We start from the raw sequence: 19,894 nt of genomic DNA on the forward strand, positions 1-19,894 counted from the left end.
CTCAACAGTTATCAATACATATTTCAATATACATTAGTTTTAATTTAAATCTTTAATAAATTTCATTTACATTGGTATTTATATCTTAACTTAATAATAATTGATCTGAAGACGATACAATAGTTTTACCAAACATATGGATATTTTATATCGATATATCAACATCCCTAAACACTGCAATTTTTTTTTTTATTAAGGATTTACGGCCCTGGATATTTCCTTTCAGCCAACACACTGCAATTATGGACACTATGACCAGTGTCAATCACAAGCAGTAGATATTAAATCAACCACAGATAAAATGATATTGCGTGGTAGGTTTCGTAATTAATTGTAATAAATTTAAATAAGAAGCAATCTTAAAGCGTATATAATGCTGAAACTAAATATTAATTTATGCTATGCTAGATTTCTTTTCATGTTAGTAAACTTAATGGCAATAGTGGAATATCGTTATTTTGTCAGATGGTTGTTCAACCTTTTTTGCTGTGCTTATTTATTAGATATGGATTGTATATTTAATACATGCAATAATTCTATAAATATTAATTGATATTTATTTTTTTCTAAAAAAGATATTAATAATGGATAATAAAAAGGATTTTAATAATATACAGCTTTTCTGAAACCGGTTTTCATGGTATAGTAGCAAACCGGTAAAGAGTTTTTTACTTACATGTTAATTTAGTGAAAATAGTACTCGTAGCCGTAAAGCAATTATAAAAAAAAGTATTTGTTTTACTAACATAACCTAATTAACCTATATGAAATATAATTTTAATTTTATGAATACAAAAATATGATTTTAATAAATTTCTTTTTAATTAACAAGGTACATATGACAATTTTTTTTATAGTGTAAATAGGAATAAAATAAACTTACATTTAATTGATATGACAAGTCTTATGAGTATATATAAATACTTATCAATCTTTCAATTTAATTTTGGTCTTTTTCTATTTCTTATAAATTCAGTCTTTTAATTACCATTAAGCGATACTCCGATCCAAAATTAATATATTCAAAGACATCGAACTTACAAATAATGTTTATAAATCACTTTTTGGTAATATTTACAGATGACAACTTAGCAAGAAGATTATCAACAATTTAATATTATAAAGATTTATATGTCATAAACATTACAAAGTATACTCAAATAAAATGAAATCACAAAAGGAGATTATAATTAATGTTGACCAATCGGGTAGTGTGAGGCCTTCAAAAACAGAGATAAATATATTATGTTTAGATATAACTCCATATAGTCAATTAACACAATTTTTATGTTGTTCAGTATTTGTATTTATTTGTTATCTAGCCTATGGATATTTCTTAGAATTAATATTCTCGGTGCCTGAAGTAAAACCTGTGAGTTTATATATAACATTAGTACAATTCCTTATAACAATGCTACTGAGTTATGTAGAGTCTGTAATAAGGAATCCAATCAAGAGAAAGTGAGTATCTCAGACTAATTCAAAGCTAAATGTTAATATTGAAAATATGTAATTAGCTATTTTTCTGTCTACAAATGAGTGTCATATAGACCTAAATATGTTTTAAATAAATGAAACTTCTAACAAAATTTCCCCTCACTATGGTTTCCAGGGGGAACTGTATGGAGGTCAACCCTACATGATACATTACTTTGCTGACAATGTATTTCTCCCCATCATGAATTGGTTTACAAGTCACAATGACAGAAAACCAGCAATACCATTAAAGAAATGGGTTGTTGATATAAAAACTGTTGCAGGTGGCACATGGACAGGGTAGCTAGGGGTTTGATTGTATCGTGTAAATTTCCTCTTCAATATCTATAATGTCCAGATATAAGATCTGATATAATTTGGTTATATGCATAATTTGCTTTCTAATAGATCCAATGTGTGAAGGTGTGAGATCAAAACAAGACAAGCAAAGAAAATGGTACTGGTATAGTCACAGAATATTATATGACTTATTTCACATGTAAATTGTAAAACAATGTGGTGTTCATAAAAAAATATAGATAATAAAAAAGGTTTATAATAGTTTCCAACACAATGGTTCATCAAATATAGGCATTAACAATATAATAATATAATGATATTGTTAACCTCTAATTCTGTGCCTTGATTTAGAAAAAAACACCACCTGATATTAATTAATACTTTTATTTTCAGAGTGCCATTAAAAACCTATGCAATTTTAGCAGCACTGACATTAGGTACTATGTCATTGTCTAATCTGGCATTAAGTTATCTCAACTATCCCACACAACTAATATTCAAGAGTTGCAAATTAATACCAGTAATGATTGGCAGTATCATTATATTAGGAAAAAGATATGGATTTTTGGATTATATTGCTGCTATTATTATGTGTATCGGATTGACTATGTTCACATTGGGTAATATCTTTTATTGATTTTTTATTCAATGTTTTATATGAAATTGGAATAGCAAACAAACTGACTACCCACCTGAAGGCAAGTGGTGACCATTATCAATATACATGCAGTACAGACATCATGTGACATCCACCATACCACTCCTGTGTTGTCACTTTGTGAACTAAGATGTCATCCCTTTTATCACTAATTTCACTGTCTAATTGCATCATATATCTAAAACACTGCTTACAAAGCAAGTTGCTTGGTGGCTCAAATAGATGACACTGAGGTGCCCATGCAGATGATATTGACAGTCTCCCTCAAGTATTTATAGATTGGTCTTTAAGATCTTGTAGTGTGTAGATAGATTATCATATCAAACATTCACTGGTCAGAATTTGATTATATATAAGTATACTATTTAATTTGTGGTAAGGCCCAACAAACTAGCACTTGTGTATATAGTTTTGTTATCAGAGTTTCTAAAAAGTGCTGTATAAAAATTTCTATACTTATTTGCAGCCGACTCAAAAACTTCGCCAAATTTCGACTTCATAGGTGTTGTAGTAATACTGCTTGCATTATTATGTGATGCTATAATAGGCAATGTTCAAGAGAAAGCTATGAAGCAATTCCAAGCATCCAACAATGAAGTGGTGTTTTATTCATATGCGATCGCATGTATATATTTGTTGGTAATAACAAGTGTCAGCGGCATATTTGTGGATGGTTTCGTTTACTGTTCAAAGGTATTTTATGATTTCCTTATGAAATTTTACTCCTGTGCTTGATCTCTTTTTTGCTTAGTATTCGCGTTAAGTGTAAAATTTAATAATAACCCAGTTCCGACGATAATTCATACAGCCCCATCGAGTCTTGTACGACAACGGACAAATATACGGAAATACATTATTAAGGTCTACCAACACGTTTGTATACGTTATTAGATATCTAGATATTTTTCATCATTCAGGCTCAAACGGCAAAACAAAAAATACAACAACTTGCGAAGAATCGAACTCGCGATCATTGGAATTTAAGTTGTATGCTAAACCGCTAGACCACCGAGGCCGTTGATAGAAAAAGAGAGAGTTAATGCCCGGTAAACTACTAATAGAGCTATGAAATGCTAGTGCCAGAAATTAGTGTTCAAACTAATAAATAAAGAAACTTTTCTACTTTATATATTACTAGATATACCCTCGACTTCGTTCGCGTCGAATTTAACTTTATTTTTCTAAAATAAAAGAATCTCTAAAATAAAAGTGGCCTAAGTTACTCATTATTACATCAGCTACCTGCCAAAAAAAGTCTCGTTAAAATCGGTCTAGCCATTTCAGAGATTAGCTGGAACAAACAGACAGACAAAAAATGTTATTTTGGTGTATGTGCCGTATTTATATTCATATGCGTACAGTAAAAAACGATAATTTTAATATTACAAACAGACACTCAAATTTTATTTATATATATAGATAACAATACCGATAAACATATATTTTTGCTGTTTTACCTGAGTGTATGCACCGATTAAGCCAACTATAGTAGTGATATATATTTACAGACGCCAATCGTAATCTACACGAATATATTTCTGCTAAGTGTAAGCGGATATATGGGCCTACAGGCGGTGCTGACTCTAGTACGTATATGCGGTGCTACTGTGGCCGTCACTGTTACCACCATGAGGAAAGCACTGTCTATTGTGATATCATTCTTGCTGTTCAGCAAGCCTTTTGTCTTCCAGTGAGTATATATTTTTTATGATAATGGAATGATGCAATATGCCTGCGCTAACACTTTACGCTGGCGGGGCACCAGTGATGATAAAATAAGCATGATGTAAGGTCAGTTAGCAATTGGCACCGGCGCCCCCGGGCGCCCCTCCGATCGATCCCCCGTCCAATTCAAACGGGGATCGAAATTACGACGGCCTGAGCCGAGGTTCGAACCCCTAGTGGTGCCCTCAGACTAAAGTCGTATCCGTCAGGCAGGAGTTAGCCTTCAGCCACTCCATAAGCCCTTCCGCGGGTTTGGAGTGCCATCTGCACTCGTCCCCTAACGTCCGATGAAGCTGTAAAGACCAGCTGCGGCCAACAGCATTAGAATAGTCCGAAAAAAAAAGCAATTGGCAAGTTACCCCTATGGTTTACAGGCGGAACCGTCCACCTGACATGATATATAGCTAGCAATAGGGTTATTAGTCCATATAACAGGAACGGCAAACTAGTTTGACCACCTGATGATACTCATCCGTGTACGTAAATATTGTCCTGGACGTCACCCCCTCATTCATTGACATTCCGGAAGAGAAAGATGTTGTGCAGCATCTTTTAATTTCTTATGTCTGCTTAAATTTCTTTAAAAATTGTATGTATTTTATTGTAACGAATAGGCTTAACGTACTTATAGTCGTATTTTTAATTAGACGAAGTCAACTGACGTTTACTGTGTTGTCAGTATTTGATAAAATAAAAATAGTGTTATGACAAAGTGAATCATTGAAAAAACTCCTGAATTAATGGAATTGCCTCGATTGTCTAGTGAATAGTTAGTGTGCCGAACTGCCGATATCGGGTACGGGGTTTGAATTTTAGCCGTGCTTTATACATACCAACGAGTTTACGACGATTATGTTCCTATTGTATCTACCTATACTGAATACCGAGTATTTTAAACGTAAAGAAAAAATTGCGTGGAAACTTTTAAGACTGTCCTATTTACAATTCATCATGTAATTGAAACTATAGATGTATAAAATATAACAATATATAACATAATATAGTTAGGTAATAAAAATAAAAAACTGCGCTTATTACAAAATTTGTTTTTATTCATCATCAGATAAAAAAATCATTGTCGCTTTCAGTGACATTAATTATAAATCTGTCTAAAAATTGATAATAATTTATCTTTGAAACAGTGTTTCGGTCCACATTTCTCCGGAGACTTAAATTGTTCACTTTGTATTATTTTAATACATTGTAGACTGAGGTCACACCAATTCCCAAAATGTCAGCTGTTTTCGAAATACATTTGTTTTTTTGGGAGCCTCAATAGGTAATAGTGAAGCAGCTTTCTCAAATACGTATTTGTAGACGTTTTGTATCATAAGTTTTTCGGTAACGTCTTTCTTGGAGACAAGCTTTGGCTTGACGTGCTTGGATGAGGATCCATATTGTTTGTATGAAACAATATAGTAAATATACAATATACCCAACAATTACCACAAACACAACATGAGGAAAAACTTAACAAAACAGCGTGAGCGCAAAAAAAACATTGGTGCTCTCAGACCAGAGGTTAGAAGCCGAATTACGAACAAAATGGCGACAGACGCTCGCGACGTTGATTTGTGTTGGCACTAGTAGCCGCGCGCTTTGTAATAAGCCGTCAAAAAACTGATTGTAGTTACTAGTAACTTATATCAGAGCACTTTTATACAATTTTCTTTTGTAGTTTGAAATGATTAACTATTCACACTCATTGTTCATTCATCTAACTGAGAACTGAACGCATCACTATTACTTTAAATATGGCAACATTATTTTACAAAGTGACATTAGCTACTGTCAGCTAGCTTCGTCTAATTAAAAATACGACTATAAAAAGTAATTTATTTTAATTTTATTCATCACTATACACGTACAACCGCCCGATGAGAGTCCAAATTACATTATTCATCTAGATTATTTTTATTATCAAGATCAATTTAATTTTTTTTTTGTTTCATAAGATCTGCGGGTTCTAGTGGCTACTGCACTCAGGCATTAGAATACGTAAAAAAAATTCAATCTACATATTATGTTTTAATTCTTCCTTTCTCTTTCCATATCACAGGTACGCATGGTCTGGTATGCTGGTTGCACTGGCCATATATTTGAATCATTACAGCAAGAAAAATCCTCATTACATTCCCTTGCCAATAACCAGGTGTTGGCAATACATGCAGAGTTTCTATCAGTCAGAATATCAGTATTTGAGAATAAAAAGCAAAATATATTCTGACACTGTATGAAACTACTGTTTTATATGTAAGCAATGAATGAATTTATTGATATTAATGATATACTTATTTTGAAATATACCAAATGACTATAAACATAAACATTATCCAATAATAAGAATATTATTTATTGTTTTTATTAAAACTACAAACTCATTTTAATGATTAAAGTGTTGTGTCACTTACCTTTTACCTTTTGTACTATTATTATTCTTACCTTTTATATGTAGAAAACAACTTACGATACTTTTCTGTAACTTGTATAAATCATTACACTTTTTTATAAATAAGTATGTAGTAGTATACATTTCACGTGAAATCTACATTAACTCTAAAATAAGACTGTGATTGAGCAATAAGCTTGTAATTCCAATTTTAAAGGTTTTTATATCATTATTATTTTATTACAAATTCATATCGAAGCTTTTCAAATTCAGAGATGAGCGAGGATGTTGATAAGTTTTAATCACTAATTATTTATTTGCATTATTGTATTTTGAATTTGAACACCATTTTCACCACCTTTGAATTTGAACTGAATAGACAAATTATGACTTTTTTTATTGACGTCACAAATATTTAAAAATATTTTGTCTTTAATATTTTTATTTATTTGCCAATGTATGTTTTTATTTTAATGCAATATTATTGAGTTGCGTATTAAAATAAGTAGGTACCAATAAATAATTATAATGTGTATATAGAACAATGGAAAAATAACAACTGTTATTGTGAGTATTTCTATGTACCTCTCTGGTGATAGAAATCACTGCAGCGCATTCAGAAATAAATGAATCGAAGAAGTGAATACTATTCGCCCCTGTCACAAATATGCTGCAGCAATATGTGGGTTTGTCAAGTATTGTGGTCACCACAGCGTCAGCGTAATAAATACCTCTAATATTCTCATTTGATTACAGTCATCTACACTGTTTTTTGTAAATTATATTTTATTTTATAATAATATATACGTGTGCTGACGAAACGACGGCGTCTACTATTAAAGTTAAAATAATTTAAACTATATTAGCATTCAATTTGGTACAAATTAATTCTTCAAGCATTGTCTGTCAGCTTACTACATTACTCGTCAAATTTCGAAAACAATTTACACAGTTTGTTATAATTGCAATATTTATGAACGATCAGGATAACCTTTTTTATCTGTAATTAACTTAGTTGGAATTTTTTATTAGCTAAATGTTATATTACAATCCTAATCAAATATCAAAATCCTATCCTTCTGTAATTATCCCTGTATATTTATAGCGAAAAAAAGAAAATAGAAATTGGTCACTAGACAATTTCAATGTTGTTTTCTTTTATTATTATACTACTATCTAGTACATATACTACTTTCTTTTATTTTAAATTTTAGGGAGATTAATGTATAGCATTATATTTTTATATAAAAAAAAGCGCTGTGTAATGTGCGCTGTATAATAGTGTCGAATTAATGTATGCTATAAAAATCAAATTTTTCAAAGATGTGGTACTGAGAGTTGTAGGATTAATATTATATTATAATAGACACATTGTGAGAGAAAATACTTATAGTAAATTTATATGCTCAAGAAAAAAATCCTGTTAGCAAATAGATAAATTATTATTAGCAAATGTTTGAATATTTAAATGTGTATGCGAGAATTTCCTCAAATGCAGGGTAAAAACATTTTACATTATTTTTTTCAAATTACCACTGTGCAATGCATTTTTATTGTTTACTTTTAAACTTGTTTTTAACAAATAAAATTAATGGCTGTTACCATGTTGACTACTGTTTCTATTGTTTGGCATATTTTTATTGTTTAAAACTCTATAAAATTATATAGATATTTATGTTTATTTTTATTTAACAACAATAAGCATGAGTAAAATTTTGTTATTGAAATGTAAATAAAAAACTTTATTTATATCAATGACATTTATTTCATTGTATGTACAAAATCTTAAAAATCTAATTCATTTTTCAATACAAAAGTGTCCAAATTTAACGTGTTTGAATATTTGGAATGTTGTTTAAGACACTATTTTCATTGGCTTTATACATTATCTAGGACGAAAAATGAGTAAGAGATTAAAGCATAGTTAAAGTATTAATACTTTTAGGCATTAAAATAATGTCAATGTAGGCTTTTAATATATTAAATGAGTACAGGTCTTGCATAAAAACAGGGTTTGACTAACCATTCATCAAAAGGTATTAAGGATGTGAATAAAACTGTAAAAGCGGCTAATAAGAATAACCTATGTATAGGTACATAGGCAATTTTTTTAATACAATTAATATAATAATAATAGATTTCTGGATAATTCATACAGCGCCTAGTCACAAGCTAAGCAGAACTTGTGTAATGGGTACTAGATGACTGATATAAATACATAGATTTTTTTGTAAATACATAATAAATATACATAGAAAACTCACGCCTTTACAAACAATCATAGGTACTCATGAATACAAATGTTTGTACTGTGCGAGGAATCTAACCCGGGAACATCGGAAGTAAGTCGGTGTGCTAAACCGCTGGACCATCGGGGCCGCGAAATTGTATGTACTATCCGGAAAGCTCGAAACCGCTACATTTAATACATTTTCTATAAAGAGTATTTATTGCAAAAGAGGGCATAATAGCGTGCCTTGGAAGACACCTAAAGTGTAACAGTCTATTGGTAGGCTAAAAATTAAGAATTCAGGAAATCCTAATTACTTAGCCAAAATGAATTTTAACTACAACTGCGGCACTACGGAGGGGCGGTGTATTTATTCTCAATAATGGCAGCCCTGGAAATAATTGTGGTTAATCCATGTAAATACGTCGAGATGGGCTAACTAACTTGAATTTATATTCGTACTGTTTATGTCAGCCTTTGGCCGCAACAGTCGGCAGATGCACCATTTGATATTCATCTAATAAAAACATCCTCCTCGTCTCCCCTGGTCTATGTTATCAGTAACAATATATTCGTGCAAGAACTGTAATCATTGGAAATGACAGCATAGTTACGCCTTTAAGACTTGGCAACAATACTATTATATCTGATAATTACAAAACTTAGAAGTAGGTAGTTATGTTTTTCTTTACTTTTCTTTTACGACATTACTCTGATAACATTAATGTTTTAAATGCTTGCTTTTTATAGTAGAGTAATATAATTATCTCTCATTTATTTATAAGTGACTAACTTTTAAAAAGAGATACTAATATTGTCTTCAGATTAAGAAAAGTAAATAAAAACGGAGCGGGTATAGTAATTACAAATAACGAGCTTCAATAATCAGTCTATATTAGATTTCAATTATAATAACAATAGTGTCTAATACAGTATAGCCATACGCACGAAAGAGGATATTGGTCAAATTAATATTATACAGGTCACAAGATCTATACTAAAAATTAAATATGCTCCGTCTACGTCCGTCGTTCACTATAATTTACAAATAACTCTTTGGTATACAGTCCTAAAGCTAGTTTATTTGTCTTTTTACATGAGGGCAGTGGGTCCCTTTGCAGTTAGCATTTTTATCGTATTTTGTAAATCAATAACAATAATTGTAAATGATTGTTTTATCCAATTCATGTTTTTGTCATATAAAAATAAGAAAACTATAATAATAATAATAATATTGAAAATTGATAATAATTTACAATAATGTTTTTTGCATGTGTATATTTAGATATGACACCAGGCGAACAGCGTTGCAAAGGGGCCTAGCTTTTATTTAAGGAAATTGATTAATCAAATATAGGTACGCAAAATGAAATAGGAATTGTATGCACGATATGTATCAAACGATGGATGCACGAATATTTTGCTATAAGTTGAGTGCCTCTGAAGAAAAATTAAACGTTATATTTCCCTATGGAACTTAGGTATTGGCTTTACAAATAGAAATTATTTTTCTTAGGAATTGACAGTCAGCCTTACCGTTTACCGAAGGCCCGGCAGCCGTTCGATTGCAATGCGGCAGTTAAATTCGACATTCGGTTTTATAAAAATATTGAAGATATTCAGTCACACTGTAAATTAGTAAATAATAATATAAATTATTAATTTGTATTCAAACACAATACAAAATTTGCTCTAATGCACGCGTTTGATACAAATCGTGCATAGTGTGAGCAAATAAACAATTATTTTTATACAATGTTTTCTATAATTTTTTAATTACATCATCATAATTATAGTGGAGCATAATCGGAGTTCTTTTTTATACATATCAGTGGCCCATAAGTGATGAAAAAATATCACATTTCATTTTAGAATATGAAAATATCGTGTAAATTTTAGATTTTAAACCTTATTGCTTATATTATAGTGAACAATTTGTTTTGTACAAAATGCAAAATAATAACCTACGTGTGCTTAAGCTAAAGAGGCTAATAAATAAGAAAATAATCAGTGAAAATTGCATAAGACTATAAATACTTAAAAATACGCTTTAGTGGAATTATGCGGTATGTTCGCATCTGTTTCAATGTCAGACTTAGACACTACAATAATTTCAACAATCTATAAATCAGAAATTAGAAGCCGACGACCAATAAATGACAAGCTCACGCGTTCCTGTATTGTTTTAATAAGTAATGCTTCCAGTATAAAAATACTAAACATGAAATGGAATTGTAAGGGTGTGTGAAGTAGCCATTACAGTTTTGGCAGTGTATGTAGCATCGAGATAGATTATACCTATATACAGGGCTAATTTGATGGCTGTATCTACTAAGCTAAGACTCAAACCTTTTCGAAATCTTACTACAATCACCTAACTGACCCAATCTAATAATGGGCTTGATTTATTTCACACTGTTGAGTTTAAAAAATATGGTAACTTTACTATCTACGATCTTTTTTTAAATCTAATATGACATTCTTGAGCGCTGCTGTTATTTCCATTAGGACTGTGGTTAGATTCCAGATTATTACATACTTTCCGTCTCAACCTGTATATAGATATATACACTATTTACCTAAATGGTAACTCGAAACTGCTGCTGTATAATTTGCAAGGTCATGAACAGGAAATTAAATTTTCTACTTAATGATAATTTAATTAACTAACAGACTTATATGTCCCTAATCATCGACATATTGGTCTGAAATATATTTAACGTTAAATTTATTTTCCTGGTCATAAAATGTAATATGTACTATCCACACCGGCGTTACAATTCCCGTATTAACTATAGGGGAGGTACATTGTCTTTTATCAATTACAAAATAACTATTTCACTATATCACAGCACTAGTCTTGCACTTCTCTGTACGGTATCTCACTGGTCACTGTGAACGATTCGAAATAGTGATTCAGGAATTCGAAAGTCGGTCGCTTCTCGGGTGTCGCGTCCCAACACTGCAGCATCAGTCTATAGATATCATCAGGTAAATAATGTCCAACTGGCTTTGGCATCCTATAACCTCTTTCCACTTGCTCTATAACGTCTTTACCGTGAAGGCCTGGGTATGGAATCTGTCCGTAAGTGAACAATTCCATGAGTAGAATACCATACGACCAGACGTCACTTTTAATAGAAAACCTGCCGTATATAATAGCCTCAGGGGCTGTCCATTTCACAGGGAACCTTGAACCCTGCTTGGGGCAGTATTCGTTGTCTTCAATCACTCTAGCAAGTCCAAAGTCACATATTTTTGCTACGTTATTTTCACCTATTAACACATTCCTAGCAGCTAAGTCTCTATGTATTAACAACTTTGATTCGAGATATTCCATACCCGAGGCCACTTGTGCTGCGACGTATATTAGGTCTTCGAATTGAAGGAACTTTCCTTCGCCGTTTCGAAGGAACTCTAATAGAGAGCCTTTGCTCATATATTCTTGGACAATATACACGGGCTCTTGTTGAGAGCACACCGCGTAAAGGGCGACAAGTCGCTTATGCCTAAACTTCTTCATGATTGCTGCTTCTTGGAGGAATGCCTGAGTAGACATAGTACCTTCTCTAAGCGTTTTTACGGCAACCTGCAATGACAAAATTATAATTACATTACAGTGAAATACGATTAAGTATTTGATTCGTTGAAATTTTATTCATAGTTTATATTTATCAAAATTAGATTGTAATGTGATGTTTTACTTCTTTGAAACACAGATAGTTATATATTTTAAAAGCATGTAATGTAACACTTTGAAAGCATGTTGTTGAACTTATAAAACTAAATTACATGTTATCGTCAAAATGTGTATGGGCTGTGTTTACTACACCGTCATAGCATAAAGGTCTTTATATGAGTATTTCAATGAAAAATAACTGATTTATATCTAGAGAGAAACTTCAATATTATAATAGCATTAATAGAAAATTGGATGATTGGTCAATTTTTCTATGTCTATCTATATCATGTTTCTTCTTTAATTATTAATTGAAAATATCCTCTTTATGATTATCTATACCTAAACTATTTATTTTACCGTTATATTTAACCGTAAAACAATCAAATCATTCATAATCCCAGCTGCGCTTACTACTAATATTACAACTTGAAAATACACTGACCTCTATAGTATTCCGCCATTTGCCATAATACACCTCCCCGAAGTTGCCTTGTCCTAGTTTTCTGAGCAATTGTATTTCGCTCCGGGGGATCTCCCACTTGTCGCGCAACTCTGGACCAAGGTCCCACATCTGGGGCTCGGGCTTTGGACACGGCCGCGCTAGCACATGGCACAGTCCTAACGCATTCTCTAGAATGTGCAAAATTAAACATGGAATAAACTTTCATGTAATATAGCTTATCTAATATATCAGAATAACATATAGGTAATAATAAAATAGATGTTATGTAAATTGCTAGTTATTTATATTGTAGGACCATGGAATAGGCACTTAGGTACACAATTCACATTTGAAATTTGTAGCTAGCAAATAATATTTTTGCAGTTTCAACGGGTATTTTTGCAGTTTACCACTAGGCAGTTGAAACACGGATTAGGCCGTCGTACTCGACCTTCAGATAAATGTGGTGAAACCCACCCAGGGTTGGAAAAATAAAATAGACAGAGATGAAGAATAAAAGCCCGCTAGCGGGAACAGCGTCTTGTGTTCAAACAGTAGTCTCTTTGGGCAGTGATGATAAATTGACAGACCAATAGGTAAGGGCTTGCTGCAGTAATAGGATTACGATAGTTCAAGAGCACGAAGTTGCCTTGCTCGTATTATGGATTAAAACACATTTATATTTTAGAAACATGTTTTTTAATATGACTGCTTGTATTGAGGCTTACATGGAATGATTATATTTTAGTACCCTACATATTTGACTTTTTTGATAAAAAGTTATATTGAGGGTGACAATAAAAGACACACACAATTATTGTTATACAACATACCTTTCCCTCAAGCTTAACACTAATATTAACAAACTCTTGAAAAAAATCAACAATATATGGTTATCCTATTTACAATCTATCATAAGGGAGTTTAGAATGTCCTTTGGGTTTGTTTCTTATCTTTCCCACATTTGATGTTGATGGTATTCCCAGCATGTCCGCCCATTGGTCACAACTGGGTATCTCAATTATATCTTGCTCCTGCACTGTTTCCCATGTCTGATCTTCACCTAAGTTTTCATTTGTCAATTCCTGCTCCACTTCTGCATCCTGTTCTTGTATTTCACTTTCTGTCTCCTGTGTTCTTAACTCTTCTGTCTCTGTGTCCTTAAGTGTTACCAATTGATCTATGTGTCTATGCATACACTCTCCATTTTCTGTTTCTATTCTATAGCTAGAAGGACCCTCCTTCCCTATTATTGTTCCAGATTTCCACTTTTCTCCTTCTGCATAGTTCCTGTACATTACTTTCTTTCCAACTTGAGTTTCACGATTCTTCCTATTTGCATTATGTATAATCTGATTTTCTGTCTTTCTGTAATAATTGATATTTGGGTGAACAGTGTCTAATAAAGTCCGCAGCTGTCTATTCATCAATAATTCGGCTGGACTTCTCTTAGTTGATGTGCAAGGCGTACTACGTAATGTCAGCAAAATTCTTGGTAATTTTACTTCCCAAGGTACATCTGTCATCTTTTTTAGTTTATTTTTTAAAGTTTGAACCATTCTCTCGGCCTGCCCGTTGGTGGCGGGATGATATGGCGCTGTCCTAATATGTTTTATTTTGTTAGCCACTAAAAAGTCCTCAAAATCCTTTGACACGAAGGATGTACCATTATCTGATACCAATGTTTCACAAAGCCCGTGTTGCGCAAAGATATATCGTAAATGTTTGATAACAATGCTAGATGCCATAGAATTTACAATGTGAACCTCAGGCCATTTTGAATATGAGTCTACTACTATCAAAAATATTTTATTTTGAAAAGGTCCTGCAAAATCAACATGAATACGGGACCATGGTCTAGCAGGCATAATCCATTCATGTGATGATCTTGTTGGCATATTTCTATTTTCTAAACAGGAATGGCAGTTGCTGATCATCTTCTCTATATCTCTGTCCATTTGTGGCCACCATACATAACTCCTAGCCAGAGCTTTAGTATGTACTATACCATTATGAGTTTGGTGTAATAGTTTTAACATGTCCTCTCTAAGTTTATTTGGTAATACCACACGACTTCCCAGTAAAATACAGCCATCTTGTATACTCAACTCCAAGCGATGTAACCAATATGTATGTAACTCTTTATCTGTAATTCGGGCTGGCCACCCTTTCAAAATGAACCATTTTACTCTATGGAGAGTTGGATCTCCAGAAGTTGCTCTTTCAATGTCTTTTGGACCAAATGGCAAGTCATGTGGTGTTTCTGCTATTAAGAGAACCTCCCCTGGAGTATCAATATCTTGAGATGATACTGGCATTGGCCAGCGGCTAAGTCCATCAGCATTACTAATTTCCTTACCACGTTTATATTCAATTTCGTAATCATGTGCTGCTAAGGTCAAACATATACGAGTCAATCGTGGTGAAAGAATATCTGGTATCTTCTTCTTAGTCCCAAATATTCCCAGAAGCGGTTTATGGTCCGTTATAATTGTAAATCGACGACCCATCAAATAATTGTTGAATTTTTTAATCCCAAACAGAATTGCCGTGGCCTCTTTATCTAATTGAGAATATCGTCTTTCATGTGGGTGTAGTGTTCTTGATCCCATAGCTATTGGTTTCTCATCACCATTATCCATAATATGTGCCAGAACGGCTCCTACCCCATAGTCTGATGAATCACAAGTTAAAATCAGTTTCTTCTTTGTGTCATAGTGTGTAAGACAGACATCATTTGCAAGTAGACTTTTTGCGGTATTAAAAGATTGTTGTTCCTCTTTACTCCATTTCCAATCCTGCTTTTGGTCCAACAATCTATGTAGTGGCTCCAAAACTGTTGCCTTGTGAGGTACAAAGCGTTCATAAAAATTATATAATCCAAGGAATGCTTGAAGTTGCTGAACATTCCTTGGAGGTGGCGTGTTTATTATTGCATTAATTTTACTTTTTGCAGGGTGTATACCCTCGGCATCTATTAGAAATCCCAAGAATTCAACTTGCGTCTTTGCAAACTTACACTTGTTTTGATTAAGCTTTAGTCCCTTGTTTGTTAAACGTTGCAGAACTATATTCAGTCGAGTTTTCATTTCCTCTAGTGTATGACCAGTAATAATAATGTCATCGAGCAGAACAGCAACTCCTGGGACATCTGCAAGTAATGCTGTCATTGCTCGCTGGAAAATACCTGGGCTGGCTTTAACACCAAATGCTAGTCTATGTACTGAAAACAGACCTTTGGTTGTATTTAATGTCAGTAGTTTTGATGTCTGTTCATCAACTGGCACCTGTGTGTACGCTCGATCCAGGTCCAAAGTTGTAAAAAATCGTCCTCCTGCCAGGAGCGCAAAAATTTCATTAGCAGTCGGCATCGGGTATGTATCCGATTCTGTAGCTTGATTCACTGTGCTTCGGTAATCACCACACAATCTAATGCTGCCATCTTTTTTTACAATGGGTACTACGGGAGTTGCCCATTCTGAATACGGTATGGGTTTCAATACACCGTCTTTGACCAAATTGTCTATCTCTTGTTCTACGCGATCTTTCAGAGCATATGGTACTGGTCTCGCCTTTATAAATTTAGGGACAGCTCCTGGGACTAAATGTATTGCTACAGGCTCTCCTTTGTAAGTACCTAAGCCATGTGAAAAAATATTTTTATATTTATTTAGTAAGTCTTCACACTGTATGCCCTCATGCTCTATTAAATTTATATTATTTATAGAAATATTTAGAGGTTGAAACCAGTTCCGACCCAACAAATTAGGGCCTTTTCCTTTAGCAACAATAACTGTTAATGGACATTGCTTATTATTATATGTCACATCAACATCTAATTGTCCTAGTAAGTGCAGTGATGTATTTGTCCATGTTGATAACCGTAGAATCATTGGTTGTAACTTATTCCTTAAGTATTTAGGCAATTTTTCAAATGTATTTACATTTATTATTGAATATGATGCCCCCGAATCTATTTCCATTTTTGTCTCGCAACCATTCAATAAGACATCAACCTGTATAGGCGGTATTCTCTGTAGATTGTTTATATCATTCACACAATATATACCGTTAAGTGAATCATTATTCTGAATATTCGAATCTTCCTCAGTTGTGTAACGGATATTCTGATTTTTACGTTTCTGTGTACAAATTTTCTCTAAATGCCCAATTTTTTGACAAAAATTGCATTTAGAGTTCACATGTCGACATGTACCACTATGTTTATCACCACATCGATAACAGAATCTATATCTATTATTGGTGGTATTTTTGTCACGTATGGCACCAATATCCATTGGTTCAAATGTTGAACTGGATGTACTTGGGGTCGGCTGCACTGCACGCATCATTGTGACGTCACGATGTGCTGTTTCTGCTGCTGTTAGACAATCCACCACTTCCTTGTATGTTAAGTTGTCTCGTTTCAGTAACTCAAATTTCAATTTCTCATCTTGCATCCCACATACTAAACGATCGCGAAGATTTCGTTCCAAATTACTAAAGTTACAATGTGCAGCTATTTTCCTCAATTCTGTTAAGTAATCGAGCGCCTTTTCGCCTTCCCTTTGGTTGCGGTTGTAAAATTTGTAGGACATGGTGATTTCATTAGATTTAGGTGTATAATGTTTTGTCAATAAATCAACCACATAGTTAAAACTGACTTCATGTGATTTTCTTGGTATTATCAAAGCTAGCACCGTTTCAAACACCTCAGAGCCACAAATTGTATAGAAATTAGCAAGTTTCACATTATCGTCGCAAATTCCATTTGCCACAAAACAATAATTTAGCCTACATAGTATTATCAAAGCTAGCACCGTTTCAAACACCTCAGAGCCACAAATTGTATAGAAATTAGCAAGTTTCACATTATCGTCGCAAATTCCATTTGCCACAAAACAATAATTTAGCCTATCTATGTAGTAACTAAAATCTTCATTCCCGGGTCGGTACTCGTGGAATTTAATTGCTTGCATGTTTGTACATTTATTATCACTATAAATTTATCACTCGTCGCCAATATTATGGATTAAAACACCTTTATATTTTAGAAACATGTTTTTTAATATGACTGCTTGTATTGAGGCTTACATGGAATGATTATATTTTAGTACCCTACATATTTGACTTTTTTGATAAAAAGTTATATTGAGGGTGACAATAAAAGACACACACAATTATTGTTATACAACAGCTCGAAACTGTCGGGTTTGTCTGTTCGGATTCTCTCGTACAAAGTAATTAATGATCTCTTTTAAATTAAATCAAAAAACATTTTTGGCGCTTATGAACGTCTAGTTTTTTGTATTAATATTTGTTTCCCTACCGTCCAGTTCAGTATACAGATTTAATTGAGAAGAACTGGCAAGAAAGTCACCTGCATTTCTTTATTTTAAGTTTTCAAACTCACAATGTAAATAACATGCTGTACTTATGTAGATGTCTGTGTCATTAAATGAAAAACACGTGAATGAACAACTATTGCGCGTTTATTAATTAATCGTTTCTACAAATACAATAACGAAACTTACTTGTATAAGACATGACTAGAGCCGGCAAACTTGGGAACGTCTGATTAGTTGCTATATAAAATCCTCCGTTGTCGAGCGGCTTGATTTTGTAATGCTTTACATGATATCCTCTGCCTTCCTCCCAGTCTTTGACACTCAAGCTAAATCCGTGAGGATTGTGCTCCGCTGGCCTTACGAGGAACGTTCCCCGAGGGTTGCTCTCGGCTAACAGCAACTTGTCGGCCTCCTTCCTTGAAACGTGCGGGAAGAACCAACTGTAACAAAATAGCAGAAACTCACCGATTAGACTAAGAATTACAACATTTATTTTAACCCAAATATATATATTTGGATCTTGAACAACTACATTATTACTTTATAAAAATGCTGTTTGCAGTTATTAGACGTATTTAGATAAAAAAAATTGTGAAAAGAGTGGGAACCAAATTTTTACGAATTGTCATATATAATTGTTAGGTTTTTTATAGGCTACCAAGATATTGGTCAGGAACGTATTGTTGAGAACTTCATGAAAATCTAGTAACCTGGTGTCCATAATAACATACTCTATAGATATCCATAAAAATTGCCGTATATATTGACCCAACACTTAAGCACGGATAACCCTTTGTTTGATCTGTTTCTATGAAAGAAAATGTTTGAAACATTTTGGGCATCGAGGTGTAAATATTCTCGATTAAAGTCCATTAGTTCTGTACTGAAATTATATTCAAGTATTCAAATATATTTTGTTGATTGAGTAAATCCCGAAACAAATTGGGTATAAATTTGTTTAAAGCGGGACCGTCCTGACTTTCACTGATTTAGTTGCTTACACACCCTTTTCAAAATTGTAAATGTCGGGTTTTATTGAATTTATTCATTATAAATATTATTTATTAGAGAAATGTAACATTGATTATAAATTGTCGAAATTCACAAATTATAATAAATTAAAATCCTCCAGAATAGAATGATTCCATTTTTAAATCTTACAGTCGGTGGGGCACTAATAGCTTAGTCTTAAAATAAAATATACATAATTTCATTATATTACACCAACGAAGTTCTATGAATCTGCATAGTTATGCATAATTAATTTGTGAACCGGAAGCGACGTATAAAAGCCCTAATCTTATACTTTGATTGTGTTCACTGATATGGAACATCGACCAGACGAACTAATAAAGACAGGCTGGCGTGGGGAGAAATGCCATTATATTTTAATATACAAACAGTATACGCTCACGCGACTGTAGGTAATACCATATGGGGTAAACCAGAAGCGATTGTTGATAAGGCCTTATACTCAAATAAGACTTTATGAGCATAAAGGAGGTACATATCACTGTTGCTAGTAGAAGTCTCTCGGCACCGTCATCTTTTGTGGGTTGTTTTCATGTGACAGACAATTTCTTAAAAATTTATTTAAAAGCATATCCTCTAGTCGCAGAAAGTAGCCGAGGATGATAAGATGAA

The 19,894-nt window shown here is 33.0% G+C and overlaps 2 protein-coding genes across 2 annotated transcripts in view; one reads left to right on the forward strand and one right to left on the reverse strand.

Moving 5' to 3' along the window:
* Positions 1–734: 734 nt before the first annotated feature.
* On the forward strand, positions 735–6,805 carry LOC131848151 (adenosine 3'-phospho 5'-phosphosulfate transporter 2). Its single transcript, XM_059197916.1, has 6 exons — positions 735–832; positions 1,081–1,461; positions 2,170–2,396; positions 2,901–3,127; positions 3,943–4,124; positions 6,219–6,805. The coding sequence occupies exons 2-6, from the start codon at positions 1,166–1,168 to the stop codon at positions 6,394–6,396; spliced, it is 1,110 nt and encodes a 369-aa protein (XP_059053899.1). The 5' UTR covers positions 735–832; positions 1,081–1,165; the 3' UTR covers positions 6,397–6,805.
* A 4,054-nt stretch (positions 6,806–10,859) lies between these two features.
* Positions 10,860–19,894, reverse strand: part of LOC131848166 (tyrosine-protein kinase Src64B) — a 60,524-nt gene continuing 51,489 nt past the window's right edge. The window contains exons 5-7 of the mRNA XM_059197934.1: positions 18,437–18,690; positions 12,903–13,090; positions 10,860–12,367 (exon numbers count right to left, since the gene is read on the reverse strand). Of these exons, the coding sequence (XP_059053917.1) occupies positions 11,633–12,367; positions 12,903–13,090; positions 18,437–18,690 (1,177 nt within the window). The 3' untranslated portion in view covers positions 10,860–11,632. The remainder of the gene's footprint in view (positions 12,368–12,902; positions 13,091–18,436; positions 18,691–19,894) is intronic.

The sequence above is a fragment of the Achroia grisella genome, unplaced genomic scaffold (genome assembly GCF_030625045.1).
Source record: "Achroia grisella isolate CSIRO2021 unplaced genomic scaffold, CSIRO_AGI_Agris_v1 utg546, whole genome shotgun sequence".
NCBI classification, from domain to species: Eukaryota; Metazoa; Arthropoda; class Insecta; order Lepidoptera; family Pyralidae; genus Achroia; species Achroia grisella.